At 42.7% G+C, this 15,514-nt stretch overlaps 1 protein-coding gene across 6 annotated transcripts in view; it reads right to left on the bottom strand.

Moving 5' to 3' along the window:
* Positions 1-15,514, bottom strand: part of ppp1r13bb (protein phosphatase 1, regulatory subunit 13Bb) — a 37,578-nt gene that overhangs the window by 4,123 nt on the left and 17,941 nt on the right. Inside the window, exons 6-16 of one of the 6 annotated variants that reach the window (XM_034075842.2) lie at positions 12,834-12,935; positions 11,428-11,602; positions 10,748-10,947; positions 10,039-10,203; positions 9,085-9,277; positions 8,458-8,586; positions 5,978-6,111; positions 5,390-5,843; positions 2,109-2,881; positions 1,005-1,157; positions 785-918 (exon numbers count right to left, since the gene is read on the bottom strand). In XM_034075842.2, coding sequence (XP_033931733.1) covers positions 785-918; positions 1,005-1,157; positions 2,109-2,881; positions 5,390-5,843; positions 5,978-6,111; positions 8,458-8,586; positions 9,085-9,277; positions 10,039-10,203; positions 10,748-10,947; positions 11,428-11,602; positions 12,834-12,935 — 2,612 coding nt within the window. The remainder of the gene's footprint in view (positions 1-784; positions 919-1,004; positions 1,158-2,108; positions 2,882-5,389; positions 5,844-5,977; positions 6,112-8,457; positions 8,587-9,084; positions 9,278-10,038; positions 10,204-10,747; positions 10,948-11,427; positions 11,603-12,833; positions 12,936-15,514) is intronic. The other 5 variants (XM_034075843.2, XM_034075844.2, XM_034075847.2 and 2 more) reach the window with 5 other exon arrangements.

The following is a 15,514-nucleotide window of genomic DNA, read 5'->3' as shown; positions in this document are numbered from 1 at the left end:
CAGCTCAGCTTCAGTATGTCCACAGCTCGGCTTCAGTATGTCCACAACTCGGCTTCAGTATGTCCACAACTCGGCTTCAGTATGTCCACAACTCGGCTTCAATATGTCCACAACTCGGCTTCAATATGTCCACAACTCGGCTTCAATATGTCCACAACTCAGCTTCAATATGTCCACAGCTCAGCTTCAATATGTCCACAGCTCAGCTTCAATATGTCCACAGCTCAGCTTCAATATGTCCACAGCTCAGCTTCAGTATGTCCACAGCTCAGCTTCAGTATGTCCACAGCTCAGCTTCAGTATGTCCACAGCTCAGCTTCAGTATGTCCACAGCTCAGCTTCAGTATGTCCACAGCTCAGCTTCAGTATGTCCACAGCTCAGCTTCAGTATGTCCACAATTCAGCTTCAGTATGTCCACAACTCAGCTTCAGGATGTCCACAACTCAGCTGCTCACCACCACCTGACGCTCCCCATCAAACACCGCATTGACTTACTTATCTTACTATTCACTTTCAAAGCTCTCAACAACCTTGCCCCCCCCCCCACCTCTGTGACCCCATCCAACGACACACACCTCCACCCGTCGCCTCAGGTCTCACGTCATTCCAAACTCACCTTTTCACTCTTGCCTTCAACCCCTAATCCACTAACCCCTCGCTCTTATCCACCTAGTTTAGCACTTTTTATTTATGTTGTTATTTTTCTTCTTTACTTGCTTTCAAAGCGCTTTGAGCACCAGGAAAGTATTATTATTATTCATAATGTGTGTCTTCATCACTCACCATCCGTCGCTGTCTGCAGCGTTGACGTTCACCCCAAAGTCCAGCAGGAACTTGACTATGTGGTGGTGTCCCGCGCACACGGCGTTGTGCAGGGGGGTGATGCCCTCGTCATTGGCCGTGCTCGGGTTCTCCACCTGGAAATGAATGAAAGGCCCAGATGAAAAGATGAGTGCTAAGGCGCAAATGCGTGGGAATTAAAATAATTTAAAAGCATACTCACACAGTCGTGACATACCTCATAGATAATCCTCTGGACGAGGTCAAACTCCCCCTCCAGCGAGGCGTCCAGCAGCAGAGCCAGAGGGTTGAACTTCACCCTGAAGCCGTGGCCCGTCCGCTCAGAGTCCGGCTTCTTCAGGTTCGTACGCTTATCCTGATCAGAGAGGAGGAAGCACCAGTTATGACTGTCGCATATTGTCTGCACATCCTTTGTATGTTTTTTAGGAAAAGCATTTTAATTCAATGCATTACTCTTTATTTATTGAATTGGTGGGTATGATATTACCCCAGTTGATAACTTAAAACATTTTCTGTATTGCAAGTTTTCTTCAATGTCATGTTCAAAATAACAATGAGGAATTATCTTTATCCAACTCTATAGACCCCAATAGACACAGAGGAGTAAAATAAACACCTCATTGTGTATTTTTGAAGATTTTTGTTAAACAACAATTCTAGACAGGTTAACGTCCTTGTTTGTTCTCATGTTGGTAAATTAAAATTATATTAATCATAGAAAAACTGAAACTAACTAAATATATCAGTGTTTCCCCTAGGTTTACTGCTTTGGGGGGGTGCTGCCTGAGCGGGGGGGGGGGTATTGGGATATCCTGCAGAGAGGGGAGCTGTGGATTATTGTTATTGATCATTGATCATCAGTGTTTCTTAGGGTCAAAAACACTAAACTCACAATGAAAGTGTTTTGTTTATTTAATAAAAGAGCACATGTTCAATGTGAAAAGTGACAGTAGATATAGATTAGTTGCAATTTGTTGCTATATATATAAAAATTATAACACCTTGAATTTCAGGGGGGGCGGGGCTCCGTGGGCGGGGCGCAGCGCTGTATATACAGTGCTTTTTAGGTTTGAACAAACAAATGTGTGTAAATATGCAGATGAGGTATACTCTTAGGCTTTTTTATGGTAAATTAAAGAGAAATCTACAGAAACAAAATTACAACTTTTGTAAAATAAACACTTTAAATGATTTTTCAGTCTGTAAGAAGAAATGTTATGTAAGCAAAACAGCTTACATAAATTGTGGGAAAAACATTGCATGGACTGTCCCATAATAGGGGTGTGTGTGTGTGTGTGTTTCCCACCAGAGTGTGTGAGCTGGCGGAGCCGCTCTCCTCTGGAGTGCTGACCTCCAGCAGGGGGCTGGGCAGCGACGCCTCGGAGCCCCCCATGTTGTTGTTGTTGTCGTCCTCTGCCTCCTCGTCTTCAGTGGGATCCAGCTCTGGTGGCGAGGGCAGCGACTCGTTGGCGTTGCCGTCACTCGGTGATCTCAGACCGCCCAGCTCCTCGGCCCCCGGTGGAGGAGGAAGCGGCAGCTCAGAGAGGAGGTTTCCATTGTCTGTATCCGCCCCCGAGTCGCCTCCCAGATACGCAGGAGGGTTCGCCGGCTGATAAAATGGCGTTCCGTTACCTGCACCGTTGCCTCCTCCCGACCCGCTGACTCCATTCCCCTCGATGCCCCCTGCCAGGGTGTTGAACCTCTGGTAGAGCAGCTTCTGGATGTTGGGGCCGCTGGGGCCCTCCGGCTCTGTGATGGAGCTGCGCTTCTTCAGCGGCCTCGGAGCGTTCGCCAGCTTCTTACGTAGCACCTCGAGATCCGAGTCGCCCTGGTAGCGCAGCGGGGAGTGAACCATGGGGGTGAGCTTGGTGGGGCTGAGCGGCCGTGGGATGTTCTCCACGCTGGGGGGAGGGGCTAAGGGCTCTGGGTGCTGGTAGAACTCCTGATCATCCATTTCTCCGTCCATACAGTCCTCACCAATGAGATGGCCTTGGAGCAACGGGAAGGCCCCTCCGGCCTGGGTGAAAGGCAGAGGCGAGGGGGGGGTCGAGCTGGGGTGGAGGACAGGCTTCCCATATACTACAGACAAACGGAGAGAGGGGAAGAACATTGGAGGGAATTTACATCAACATCATCATTATTTATTCACCTGGTAGTTACCTTTTTCATTCATAGTAAGCAGTGTTGGGCAAGTTACTTCCAAAATGTAATATATTACATATTACTTATTACTCTCTTTTGAAAGTAATAAGTTACATTACAATATTACTGTCTCTGAAATGTAATGAGTTACACTACTTTAGTTACTTTTGAGTTACTTTCACCAAAATAACCGCAAAAGAATGGCTAGTTATTTTAAATGCTAAAATGTGGTTTAATGCAGCTCATTATACATCCAGTGAAGGGCAATGTGGTATAGCATAACAACTGTGTAGGCCCTTAAGGCTACTGACAACTTGTATTACACGGTTTAGTTGAATACTCAATTCTGATTGTAACTTCTTAACATGTGACACATTGTTAATACAGTACAGTACAGACCACTGTCAAGGACTATAATGAAGGTTGCTAAGGAGGATCAAGAAAGAGACAGGAAGAGAGGTTAAAATACGGAGCGCTGGACGTCAGATAAATCACCAGAAGAAGGCAGAGAGGAAGTAAACAATAACAGGACACGGAATGGGCTCTGTAGTGTGTTTAGTATATGGCCGTGTGCAAGCCCGGTTCCAGAACAAAATGACTCAGGATGCCTCTGAGGTTACAGGGGGCGCAGCAGTAGCAGGTTTACATGAGCAATAGTGGCCGGAAACAGCAATGAAAAATAGCATTGATGGTCCCCAATGAACAGATTATGGCATTTGTTATGTTTTGAAACCAAGCAAGTGAGAACATTTCAAGTGAGTTAAAAGTGCAATCCTGAAATATCTCATACAGTCCAAAGTGGACTATGGCAAAGAAAAGCACAAAAGCTTCAAAGCTGTACTGATAAAACAACTGAGAACATTTTGTAAATCAAGGCACATATTATTTGAACCAGCTCATGGTTTGAAATGGTAAACATCGAAAAGCAAAAATATTATTAAAACCATGTAGGCTCCTAAATCATCACTTTGGTCCCATCATATACTCTGGGAAGAGAATATTTACTGTGCTTGAAAACTGGTATCACATCATCATGTGAGGTTGAATTTGTGACCTGGAGAACATTTCAGCTGCAACATTAGCTTGTTGACAAGCTTGGGATATGAGAGATTTTTGTAGCCATTCGTGGTGAAGGCATCTGTGCTATTGTATGCAATATGTTTGACCCAACATTTCTACAGGCATGGCAGAATATGGCCCTATTTTCACATGAATATTCTAGCCCTTGTCTATTTGTATACCACGAGCTGCAAAATGACCGCCTAACCCCACTGTGCCGCAGAGGGGCGGCGTAGTTTGGGGAGACGAAGGCTGCTGCTCCGGGGGCGGCGAGTCAGGCGGGAGTAAGCTAGTGTCCACAACGGAGGGTAACGTGACGTCCCCATCTGACCCGTTGCTACGGTCTACAGTAGATGCAGTGTTGCTGGCGTTTAGTGATGGTTGCTTTAACCATTTTCGTATAAATGATTATCCACAGATGTGTGTCACTGCTGTGGAAGCACTTTGGAAATTATGCACGCGCAGCGGAGCAGGTCACGCGCACCTGACACAATTTGTTGTTTGTATTTTTCGCTCCGTTCTCTTTTTTTGAATAGAGGGTGAATAACATTCAACTGCCTCGAAGATCCCGACGCGAAGCCTGAAGGGTAAACACCAGGTTTACTAATCTACCCGCACAATTTGTCTGGTGTCGGAATGTCTCGCTATGTTAGTACATTCTTAAAAAACAAAACCCCCATCTAATTTCGGGTTGAAATGTGTTGTAACTGCGTTACTGAGCATTGTAACGGGTAATATATTACCCACATTTCATTAGTAATGCGTTACATTACTTCGTTACAGCAAAAAGTAATATATTACTGTAACTCCGTTACTTTTGTAACGCGTTACACCCAACAATGATAGTAAGTAGTCTAAAACACTAAAGTTACAATTGCACATCACTTGTATCGAAATGTCTGTATCACAGTCCAAGATTAAATTGATATAAATACAAAAAAGTTATATATATGCTTTTTTAAAGCTGAAACAAGCAAACTTTAGCTTTCTTGACAGCTGATCAAAAAAGACGAGTGTATGGTCAATTGCCACAAAAACATTTGCACATGTATTTACTTATCCTTTTCTTATGTTGTTTGTTGCTGACCAATTCATGTTATTTTTATTTATTATCATGAGTAATTATGTCTTTATTCTTTCGTGAAGCTTTTTGAGGATAAAGGAAGTTATTCTTTAAGTGCTAAATAACAAGTGTATGTTAAGTGTATGATAATGCTGTATCTTTTATGAAAAGTCTCATTGGTTGAACTTTAGTTTCTCATGTATATCTGTATCACAATATATACAGTAGGCCCGACTGATTGATTCAGCATTTTTACCCAAGAGTATTAATAGTTTTACTCGAGTAGAAATGTGAGTACTGCACCATCGGTTCAGATCTCTCACCTGCTTTGAGCGCTGGTTTGAGCGGCTGGCTCTTTGGCGCTGCCTGCTGGAGGTACATGTGATAGATGGAGCTGGAGTTCATGGTAGGCGGACCCTTTCGGGGCGACTGCGGCCGTGACCCTCTGTCTGGGATGAAGGGGCGCACTGCCACAGCTGGGGGGGGGTCCAGCCGCTCGCTCAGCCCGAGGGGGAAGAGCGGGGCGTTCTGCTGGAAGGTGGGACTCGGCGGCACCGAGATCCGCTGCTGGATCTGCTGCGAGGACGAGCCAGTGGTGGCGGGGGTGCGGGGCCACGCCGGAGCTGGGGGGTTTGGGAGGGGGCGAGGAGGAGGAGGAACTTCCTTGCGTCGATCCAAGGTGGTGGCCGAGTTTGCTGAGATGAGGTGGGAGCCATAGGGAGGCGGCTGTGGCTTTGATATGGCGGGGGAGGACACAACCATTTTGGAGTCGAGCACCTGTGAAGGAGCATGAAATACAACATCCATCACTACACTCTTTTTAAATGAATAAAGAAGAATCTTATAGGTGTGACCTTAGACCAGGAGGTCGAAAACAAAAACAATAGACAGATAGGAGAAGGAGGACAAACCTTGTCTGCACTCGGAGTGACGGGGGAGCCTGAGGGAGGGCTCTTGCCCTGGGTGTCAGTCCCTGAGTTTCGTCTCTCAGGAGGCTTCAGAGTTGAGTTTGCCTTGCCTAAAGTAGGCCAACCAGCTTCACTCGCTAGGGCACAAACAGGACACAGTGAGTATGTTGTAAAAGAGCAAAACAGGCTATTAATGGACGTGATATGAGAAGCCCAAGCCTCTTTTACAAACCAGATCCAGGTCCAAATGGTAGCAATTGATGATCTTTCACACTAGAAATGTGTGACTGTGTGATTAACCACATATTGTGGAACATTTGTGATTGTATAACAAGAATAGAAAAAGTTTAAGACTTGACACACATAAAGCATCTCTACCATTTTGACCCAGACTTGGTGTTAAATGGAGGGTTCAGGATTTTGAGAAGCTTATCCTATTAACCAGATACCAATAGGAGATATTCAAAACTAAATTCCTGTTGCCTTTATATACACATATAAGTCAAACTATGTCCCTAGAAAAAACAACAATTGCTTAAAGCTTTATTGGCATTATGGTTGATTTTTTCATCTCTGGCAAAAAGGATTAGCAATTACCCTCCCTTCTTCTGAGAGGTACATTCATCAAGAAGACCGAACACAACAGATTTCTAGAAAGGCTTTTGGTCAATAGGAAACACATCCTGAGCCTTCACAGCAATGATGGTAATGAATTCATCTACATTAGTGGATCGCTTCTCGGGACGTGTATTTAGTGTTTGGATTTAGTTTGATTTGTTAAATGACAACTAAATTGCGATGTAGAGGAAAGGACTGCTTGTACCGTTTATCTCCAAGAATAAACGTATATCTTGAAAAATATATATATGCAGGGTAAAGAAGATGCAAGGATAGGTTGAAAAGAAGTAGGATGGAAATTGGAAGACAAAACAAAAGCAATATTTGTGGGACAATTCTACAGGAATTTGGTTGTATGGAAATGCCAATAACTAGTTACAGACCCCAAATGTCTAACAAGCAGAATATGGCTTTTCAGATTTCCAATATGCTTTTGAGTACCTATGGTTACTCCAAATAAACAAAAAATAAAGATTGAGAAAGCGGCTCTACCTACAATCAAGAGTGCGAAAGGAAACAGCTTGATCTGGGTCTTTGCATTCTATCATGAGTTGTTCATTGACTTTGATGATGTACGTTCATTTCCCTCGACATGTTAAGTGTTACTAGAAGAGATTCTCACAGCTCAGTTGTTGTGAAGATGTGATGTGGATGTTAAGGTTAGGCAGTCTAGGGGATGTTATGAAACTAAAACAAAGCCCAAATATCTGCTCTGCATGTGTGAATATTCGAGGCACAGCGCTCACTGAACCTTCTCAGAAGTGTACCGAAAACACTCACAGGGATCAGTGGTGACACTTTCCTCATACGAGGCATGATGTCAGCTACGATTAGTGGCCGTCCAATTTCTGCAGATGGCAGCAAAGTGTTTCAAGATGGCTCCCCACCGGTTTGACGTCATTAGCCGATCCGCAGAGGAAACACTCAAATGTCAACATGTGCTCTCTTCAGTTCACTAAAATTGGCTCTGGCTCCGGCAGGAGAGCTTGATGACGCCAAACCAATGTGCTTCCATCAGCCTGCCATTGTTCACGTTAAGCTGGTACAGATGCTCATCTCCTTCAGATTCCACAGCGGTGCAACTTTAATTTGTCTGCCAGAGAAAATCAGCTGCATTACAGTAAAGTGAATCTGAAGGGCTGTACATCTTTTCCAAACATGTTTTGAAGCTCTGTCGTCATATTTTATTATGTCATCACCCCAAAAAAACTTTTAATCCATTAACAAAATCCTCAAATTGAATAATATGGTTATTCAAATTAAATAAAAGCCTTTGTTGTCAACTCAACAATCGACCAATGGCCATTTACAATTATTAATACTATTCCTATTATTAGCATTAGTCTATATTTTGGTTGAAACTAAGCCAGGAAAAAAAAGAAAAACATAAATAATAATAAAAAAATATATAAATAAAATCGAATTTTAAAAATAATTTTCGATTATGGGACTAACGAATATTCGAAAAATCGAATAATCGCTGGCATCCCTAGTACAAACACTGAGAATCGATGCATGTTAATCTGTGTTTGCGACTGAGCAAAACTGGCTTCATCAAAATTAATAGACTTTCAAAATGAAAGTGCTGCTTGAAATTCAGATGTTGGTCTAAAATGTGATGAACATTATGAATTAAGCTTTAAAATCGGGCACAGCCATATTTTTATGTTTGAGTATGAAAACGCTAGTTGGTGACTTAAGTGTCGGGCGCTCAAGGTGTGATTGGGCAAACTGACTATATTTAAAAGATGACGATGGTGTAAAATCTCCTGTGCATGCCGAGGGTCTCGTGCTACAATGGACAGAGAAGGTTCAGGAGGTGTGCCCCCCCCCCACACCCTGCTTATGCAGCACTGAGCACTCACGGGACGTGCCGTCAGAGCCCGTGGAGGCTCCGGGGCCCGACTGTGATTCCTGAAGGGACGGGGGTACCGGGTCCACAACGATGTCTAAATCAGACACTTTCCAAGGACCGGGAGGCTTTCGCACACCGTCTGCCCCAGGAAAGAGTTGACCCCACCCCCAATGAATAAACAGAGACATGACAGAGAAAAGACAAGACAGACAGAGGAGGAGGAGAGAAAAGGAATCACACCACAGGAAGAGAGGCACGTTAGAGAGGAAGGAAAAGGAAGTCACAGAAATCAAGTGCAGGCGGAGAATTAACAAAGAAGGAAGGAAATTAACAGTTTGGGCTCAGCAGGGAATTTCAGTCACAAGGTTTCCATGCAAGACGTGTTAAATGTGTAGTCAGACTTCTAACTCTGGGACTCCAGGATCCATCTCTCATCTGGTTTGTCTCACTGACTAAGTCCCTGCTTTCTTCATGAGGAAAAAGGAATAGAAATGCACTAATACTGTATCTTCAATTAAAAAACTTGGCCTAAAGAAAGTGTATCACTTCGTATCCACTGCTACATTTGTTGTCTACTATGACGGGCATTTGGGGGAAAAAATGCCTTGCAATTGTAGTTTCATTTGCTTCCACCAACCTGACTTGGTGCGGCCGTGGTTGGCTTGGTTATTGACGCCCAGAGTCTGAGGCTTGAGGGGATCGGGGGGGATGTTGTAGCCTCCTTCCTGACGGCCCGGGACAGGCACCTGGATGTACGGCCCCACGGCAGCGACGCGGCCCAGGGTACCAGCAGCCGGCTGAGGGGAGGGGGGCCCGTTGGCTCTGTTCAGCTGTAAGAGAGATAGAAAAGATTCAAATATGATGACAGGGAAAACAATCAACATGTAGAGGAGATATAAGAGAAAGAGAAAAGCTCTTAATTGTTTGGGACCGGCCTACATTGCTGACTTGTCCTTTTAATAATCCTTCACAAGCTCTCAGATCTTCTTCTGCTGGGTTTTTAATGCACGGAGTTACACGCACATGAAAATAAGCAGCAAAGCTTCTTTATGCTAGGATCCAAGATTATTGAATAACCCAGCAAGAGCTATAAGAGATGCAAGCTGTGAGCTCTTTCAAATGAAAATCAAAACACATTTAATTTGGCTAAATCTCGCTGTAATTTCAGTGTGTGTTTTCAATGTTGTATTATTCTTTATTTTGTATTTATATATTAAATAATCTTTGCAAATGTCTATGTCCATTTCCTCTTGTTTATACGTTTTGAATGTCTGAGCTACATCTCTTGTAAGAAAAAATTATTTTGCTGATTATTATTATATAATGATAATATATTCAATACAATATACGGAAGTTTCTTAGTCAGTTTACATTAAATAATGGCTTATACAGAGGAGAGAAAATGTTGTCTTTACGTTTAACAAGCCACATGTAATGTAATGTTTCCGTGAAGACTTGCAAAAGCTTAAAGAAATACAATTTGGTAAACATCGGACGTTCTGCCTTCTCACTGGGACAGGCGTTTGTCAGAAGCATTTGAACAAAGAAAAGAGTCTTAAGGAGGAGAGGTGTTGAGCGCTCTTAGTCTTACAGGAAGGTTTTCTTTTTGACGTGCCTCAGCTTTTTTCTTGTAGAGACGTTCCCGCAGCTCGCTGATGCGTTTGTCCATGAGCGTCACCTCCATGTTGCGTTTGTTCAGGATATCCTTCTGCTGCTTCAGCTTGCTGTTCTGCTCCTGGTTCAACTTGTTCCGAATCTGTGGGTGATACACGCAGACGCAAACACGCATACAGATTCATTAGAACACATTTATACTGGAGATATTGCAGTAAAAACAATTCACTTGGAATTATTAAACTTATTCTGTTGCTGCCTTGAAACGTGAAATTCCTTCCAGAGATTATTAAAAGTCAATTTTATCTCATTTTCTTTCTTTTTTTTCAAAAATGTTTTTATTTGGATTTTTTTGTATACAACAATACAAAAATGAAAGATTAAAAAAACATGCTTCATCTGTATAACATATATAATAAAACAAAAAGTATGCATAAAAGAAAAGACCTAACATCACTGCAGTTATTCATGAAGTAGTCTGAGATATTGCTTATAGCTTAAAAGGGGGTTCAATCAAATGTGGTGATGATTAATATTGTTGTGTTGATGTAAAAGCAGTTCAAACAAACCAGTTACATTTGGGGGGGGAGAAATGAACACGACAAGGCTTAAGTGGTGTATTAATAGACACCTGGTATGAGCAGCAGCACAAACTTTGTTCAACTTATTTAAAAAAAAAACGGTACCTGAAGCTCTTGGTACAGTTTGCGGAGCTCGAGGGCTGCAGCGCCGCTGACCTGGCCCCCCAGAGCAGTCTGAATGCCGTTGAGCTTCCCCCTCCTCAGGTCCTCCAGCTGCAGGCTGAGCTGCTCCACCCTCAGCACCGCAGACTGCAGCTCCCCCTGCTTCTCCTGGAACAGGCCGCTGACCTGCTCTATCTCTGCCGCTGGACGAGAGGAAGGAAGAAAAGACACATCAGCTCGTTCTACATGTTGGGGGACTCCTTCAAAGTGAAAGGTAATGTTTATTCTCATATCTGGGTGCGATTAGGCTTTCTCTTGAGAGAGAATATCTGAGCTCTGAGCATACATCATAATATTATTATACTAATATTATTAGTTATAAATGTGTACATACTCACATACAGCGAGCTGTGTCCTCTACTCTGTACTGTAATTGTCTAACAAACGGTTTAGTTGTAATTATTAAAAAAAAACTTTAAAGAAAATGAATTTAGCCTGAATAATTGCTTTATTCTAATGAAAGACTTGAGGATTTTTGTGGTGAAAAGAGACAGACATTTAAAGCGTGGTTAAAAAAGATAGAATCTGAGCAAGGAAAGACAAATCCCCTTAGTTACAGCCCTTACTGCATAACTGTTTAAAACAAAGTTAGTTCATTTGTAAAAGATTGATAGTATACATACACAGGTTGCCATTGATGACCTTGCTGTAGTCCACCTGGCCTCTCATTGCCCGGATCTTCTTGAGCTTTGCCTCCTGGTTCTCCACGCGATCCTTCAGCTTCTGCAGCTTCTCGCTCTCTGAAACGGTTTGCTGCTGACGCCGCTCCTGCTGCTTCAGGTAGCGCAGACGTTGCTCCTTCAGAGGACAAGACGCGCGTTATTATAGGCAATAAATGATGTCGAAATGCATCCAACAGTAAAAGAAACAAACAGCTAGGAACTACCCCAAAGCTTGGCAGATATCTGTGTGGCAGACACACCCTGAAACTGGGCTAAATCTTTCTACTGGAAGTGAAATGCTGCCGTGTCAAAACTGTCTGAAGGCTGAAGAAAGGGTCCAATGACTTCATCTCTCCACCCAACTGAGAACTGCTCCAGTTAGGGTCTTAAAATAGGAAATGACAGGCCCAGGTTTCCAAATGACTGCAGGGCTTCATGAGGGGCCTACTTTTCAGATACCCCAACAATAGATGAATACGTCTTGCTATCTGCGGTCTACAGTGGGCTTCATCTCGCATGGCTAATGTCGACTGATCAGCACTCCATGAGCACCGTGGTGAGACTTATCGCCTGGTAGACTCTGGTGGGGTGGCGGTATTCATTCCATTAAAAAGGTACAATTGCCTTTCTAAAACTGGTCTGAGAAAGGTAGTATTCCTAAGGTTCAACAGCATGCATAAATCACATGCTTGACAAAACACGGCAATGTCTGTGCACGAGTTGTTTTAAAGACTGAACTATGAATTCTGACAAAATGGACAATCCTCCCACAATGATTCATACTGCCTCCCATCTCATGTGTTGTTACACAACGGTTTGCCCCAGTTTCAGGTCACGACGGGACTCTTGGGATGAGAGTAGTGCAACAAGAGTCCATTTTCTCTCAAACAGAAGGATGTGTTCTGAACTTACGTGGCCTTGGACTAATGCTTAGCCTTTGTCCATGTCCCAGACTACATGACATAATATCAGACCTTTACTGCGTTACACAACATGTGAAAGATACCTTGGCTATGATTGGTCCAGCTTAATGTAGTCTGCCATGTTTCGCAGCCAACTTACTAATGGCACATTTGCAACATCAGAAACCTTTTTAAAAGTCAAAAGTAAAGTGTGGCCTCGGGTTTCCAGATAGCTCAGTGGTTAGAGCTGGTAGCCCATAGGCGTACAACGCTGCCTAGTAAGCTGGTACGAACATTCAGGCAATGTCCTCACCTCTGTCTCCCCGTTCAACTCTATACATCTAAAATAAAGGCCATCTCTAGCCCAAACATTTAAAAAAAAAGAATAATAAAAAAAACATGAGAACTTAACTTTTACACTTAAGGAGTGGACAATTTAAAATTAGATTATTGTCTGGCAGGTACCTTTGCGACTAGCATCTGCTGCTGAGCCTCGATTTGCTGCTGCTGCCGTGTAGCCATCTCCTGCAGCTCCGACAGCGTGAGCTCCACACGCTGATTCCCCACCTACACACACAAGAAAAAGTCATTGCCACACTGAACCTAAGCAGGGTGGTCCTGATGTTTACAACCGAGCCATGGAGACTGATTATACATACAAATCAGGGTTTCCGCTAGGATTTTTTCTCGACGGTCAAATGTCCGGGCAGATTTTATTTTACCGGACAAATGTGAAACTTACCGGTCATATTTCAATAATAATAATAATAGTTGTGTAGCAGAGTTTCCGTTAGCAGGTAATTACCGGACTATGAGCAGATATGCATTGCTGATGTTTAAAACTCAGATCACGGGGCTCATTTTGATATTGCTTCAGTTTATAATCGTAACAGATCGAAAAAAAATTCAGATTCATTTTTCAATAAATGATTCCACAAACAACAAACAACATAATTATTACATTCAAACAAACTACTTGTAGTAGATAACGTACATTATTCAGAAGTTTACATCAACTTTGAATAATAACACAGGAGAAACGGAGCCTCTCTTTTCCCCTCTCCCTCCCTCTCTCTCTCTCCTGACAGCAGTCAGCTCCTGCAGCCCGCTAAACAGAGGGCGGGGCTTCAGGTGATTCTGCAGAGCTGCATGTCTCGGTCAGACTCTGCAGCTGATCTGATCTCTCTCTCGCTCCGGTTACACTTCACTCGCGTTCATGTCCATATCGATCAGATCCAGCTCTCCTGATCGGCCTTTATAGAGAGCACCGGGGTCATTTTTTTTATAGGGTGCCTTTGGTGTCCCCAGTACAAAATATGTTGTTTTTTGTCTAAATCTGGACAAATACTAATTACATTTAGTTTTTAATGTGTGTTCAATTGTTAATTTATTATTAATACAATGATATGCACATCTAAGTTTTTTTATTTTATTTTAAAAGCTTTGGTTAAAGGGATATCGAGGAGTTTTTCCATGTCCCCACTGCTGGTCATTCAACTTAGATCTAAAATATAGCTATTAAAAACAAATTAATTTATAAATATGTTATTATTATTTTATTTAACTAGTCAAAATCTATGTAATCAAATGATGTTTTTATTCAAATTGTAAAAAAATAAAGTAAAAAAATAAGGTTTAATGTTCGTCCCCGCTGGTCGCTGTCCACCCTGTTGAGCTGTGCATCTGTCCCTTTAAAAAAAATACATATTTATCAGTGACATCACACCTATGAACTTAGATGACACCAGAGGTGGGAAATTCAACTGAGGTTAGCTGTGTGGGTTTCTACTGCTCTTACAACTGATTTGGATGTTTCTGTCAATTTTGTTTGATGTGTTTGAACATAACATGTCCAACCTGTTAGGCCTAAGTATGAAGGATATTAATCGAAATCTATTATTTTAAAAAGTTTCTTTAAAAAGTGATTGATTCCTCATAAAGTATCCAAGGTCATGCTAGCAAATATGCTAACACAGGCAGGGTAAAGGCTAACTTTAGCTCAAAATGTCCACCCTGTTAGTGTCCACCCTGTTAGGCTTATTCAACTAACAGGGTGGACAACATCCTAACAGGGTGGACATTTAAGTATTGTTTACTTATTACAACATGTGTTAATATTATATTAATATTATTTATTGTTATATTATTATATTACTATTATAGAGGGACAGAGAGAAAGGCATAAAGATGGGTATTAATGAGGTCTGTGAGAGGGAGAAAAGGGCAAAAAGGAAGAAATGGAGGGAGGCAAAGAAAGCCGCGAGGGCCAACGTTTCCAGAGCCAGGGATTCCCTCAGCACTCCCCCTGCAACTCCGAGAGTCAGTCAGAACCAGAACCAGGGCCTTCAAGGTTAGTGCACGTTTATAGGAAATGTACTCGGCATATGGAACACAATACAGTTTTTAACACTTGAGATGTTTATAAGGACTTATTATGTTTGCTTTCGCTGTGTGTGTGTTTGTGTTTAAGCAGCGCCTTCAAGGGGAAAAGAGGGCAAGAAATGGAAGGAGAAGACTCCAACAGGAGCTAGCCTTTTTAAAGGCCAAGCTGGATAGAGAGATAAGAAAGAAAGAAAAGTATAAAAAAAGATTTTTACGGTGTAAGAAAAGCTCCTCATCCCCACGTGCATTGGTGAATAGGATGCTACATGATCAGAGGGTTTCTCCACATGTTCGTAAGAGCCTTATTCAGTCTGCCCTAGTTGCGGACATAGCTCAAACATAGCTCAAACATACAAAGCCTCAAGAAGAGAAAGGGTGAAGCAAACAATAGCCAAAGTGGCATGTGGTAGGCTATTAAAAAAGTACAGACTGCAGTCATTTGCATTCAGGGCTCTTGGAATCTCCAAGAAGAGGGGGATGTTCGACAGGGATGCAGACCGTAATACTTTTCAGAGGAAGAAGAGTTCAAGGAGTCTAGAAAGTAAAGCCAGTAGCCTATCCATACCTTCTTTCTTCGTGATGACGTGAGTCGTATGACAACTGGGCGCAAGCAGACCATCACAGTGAGGAAGAAGAAGATGCAGAAGCGACTGCTTTCTGACACACTCAAGAACCTTCACAGGAAATGTGGATCCGAAAACTCAGACAACGTGTCATACTGTCTTTTTTGTGCATGTCGGCCATTTTGGGTTGTGGCCCCTACT

Source organism: Pseudochaenichthys georgianus, chromosome 24 (assembly GCF_902827115.2).
Source record: "Pseudochaenichthys georgianus chromosome 24, fPseGeo1.2, whole genome shotgun sequence".
In the NCBI taxonomy this organism is placed as follows: domain Eukaryota; kingdom Metazoa; phylum Chordata; class Actinopteri; order Perciformes; family Channichthyidae; genus Pseudochaenichthys; species Pseudochaenichthys georgianus.
Note: the sequence above shows the minus strand (reverse complement) of the source record. Positions and strands in the feature narration are given on the sequence as shown.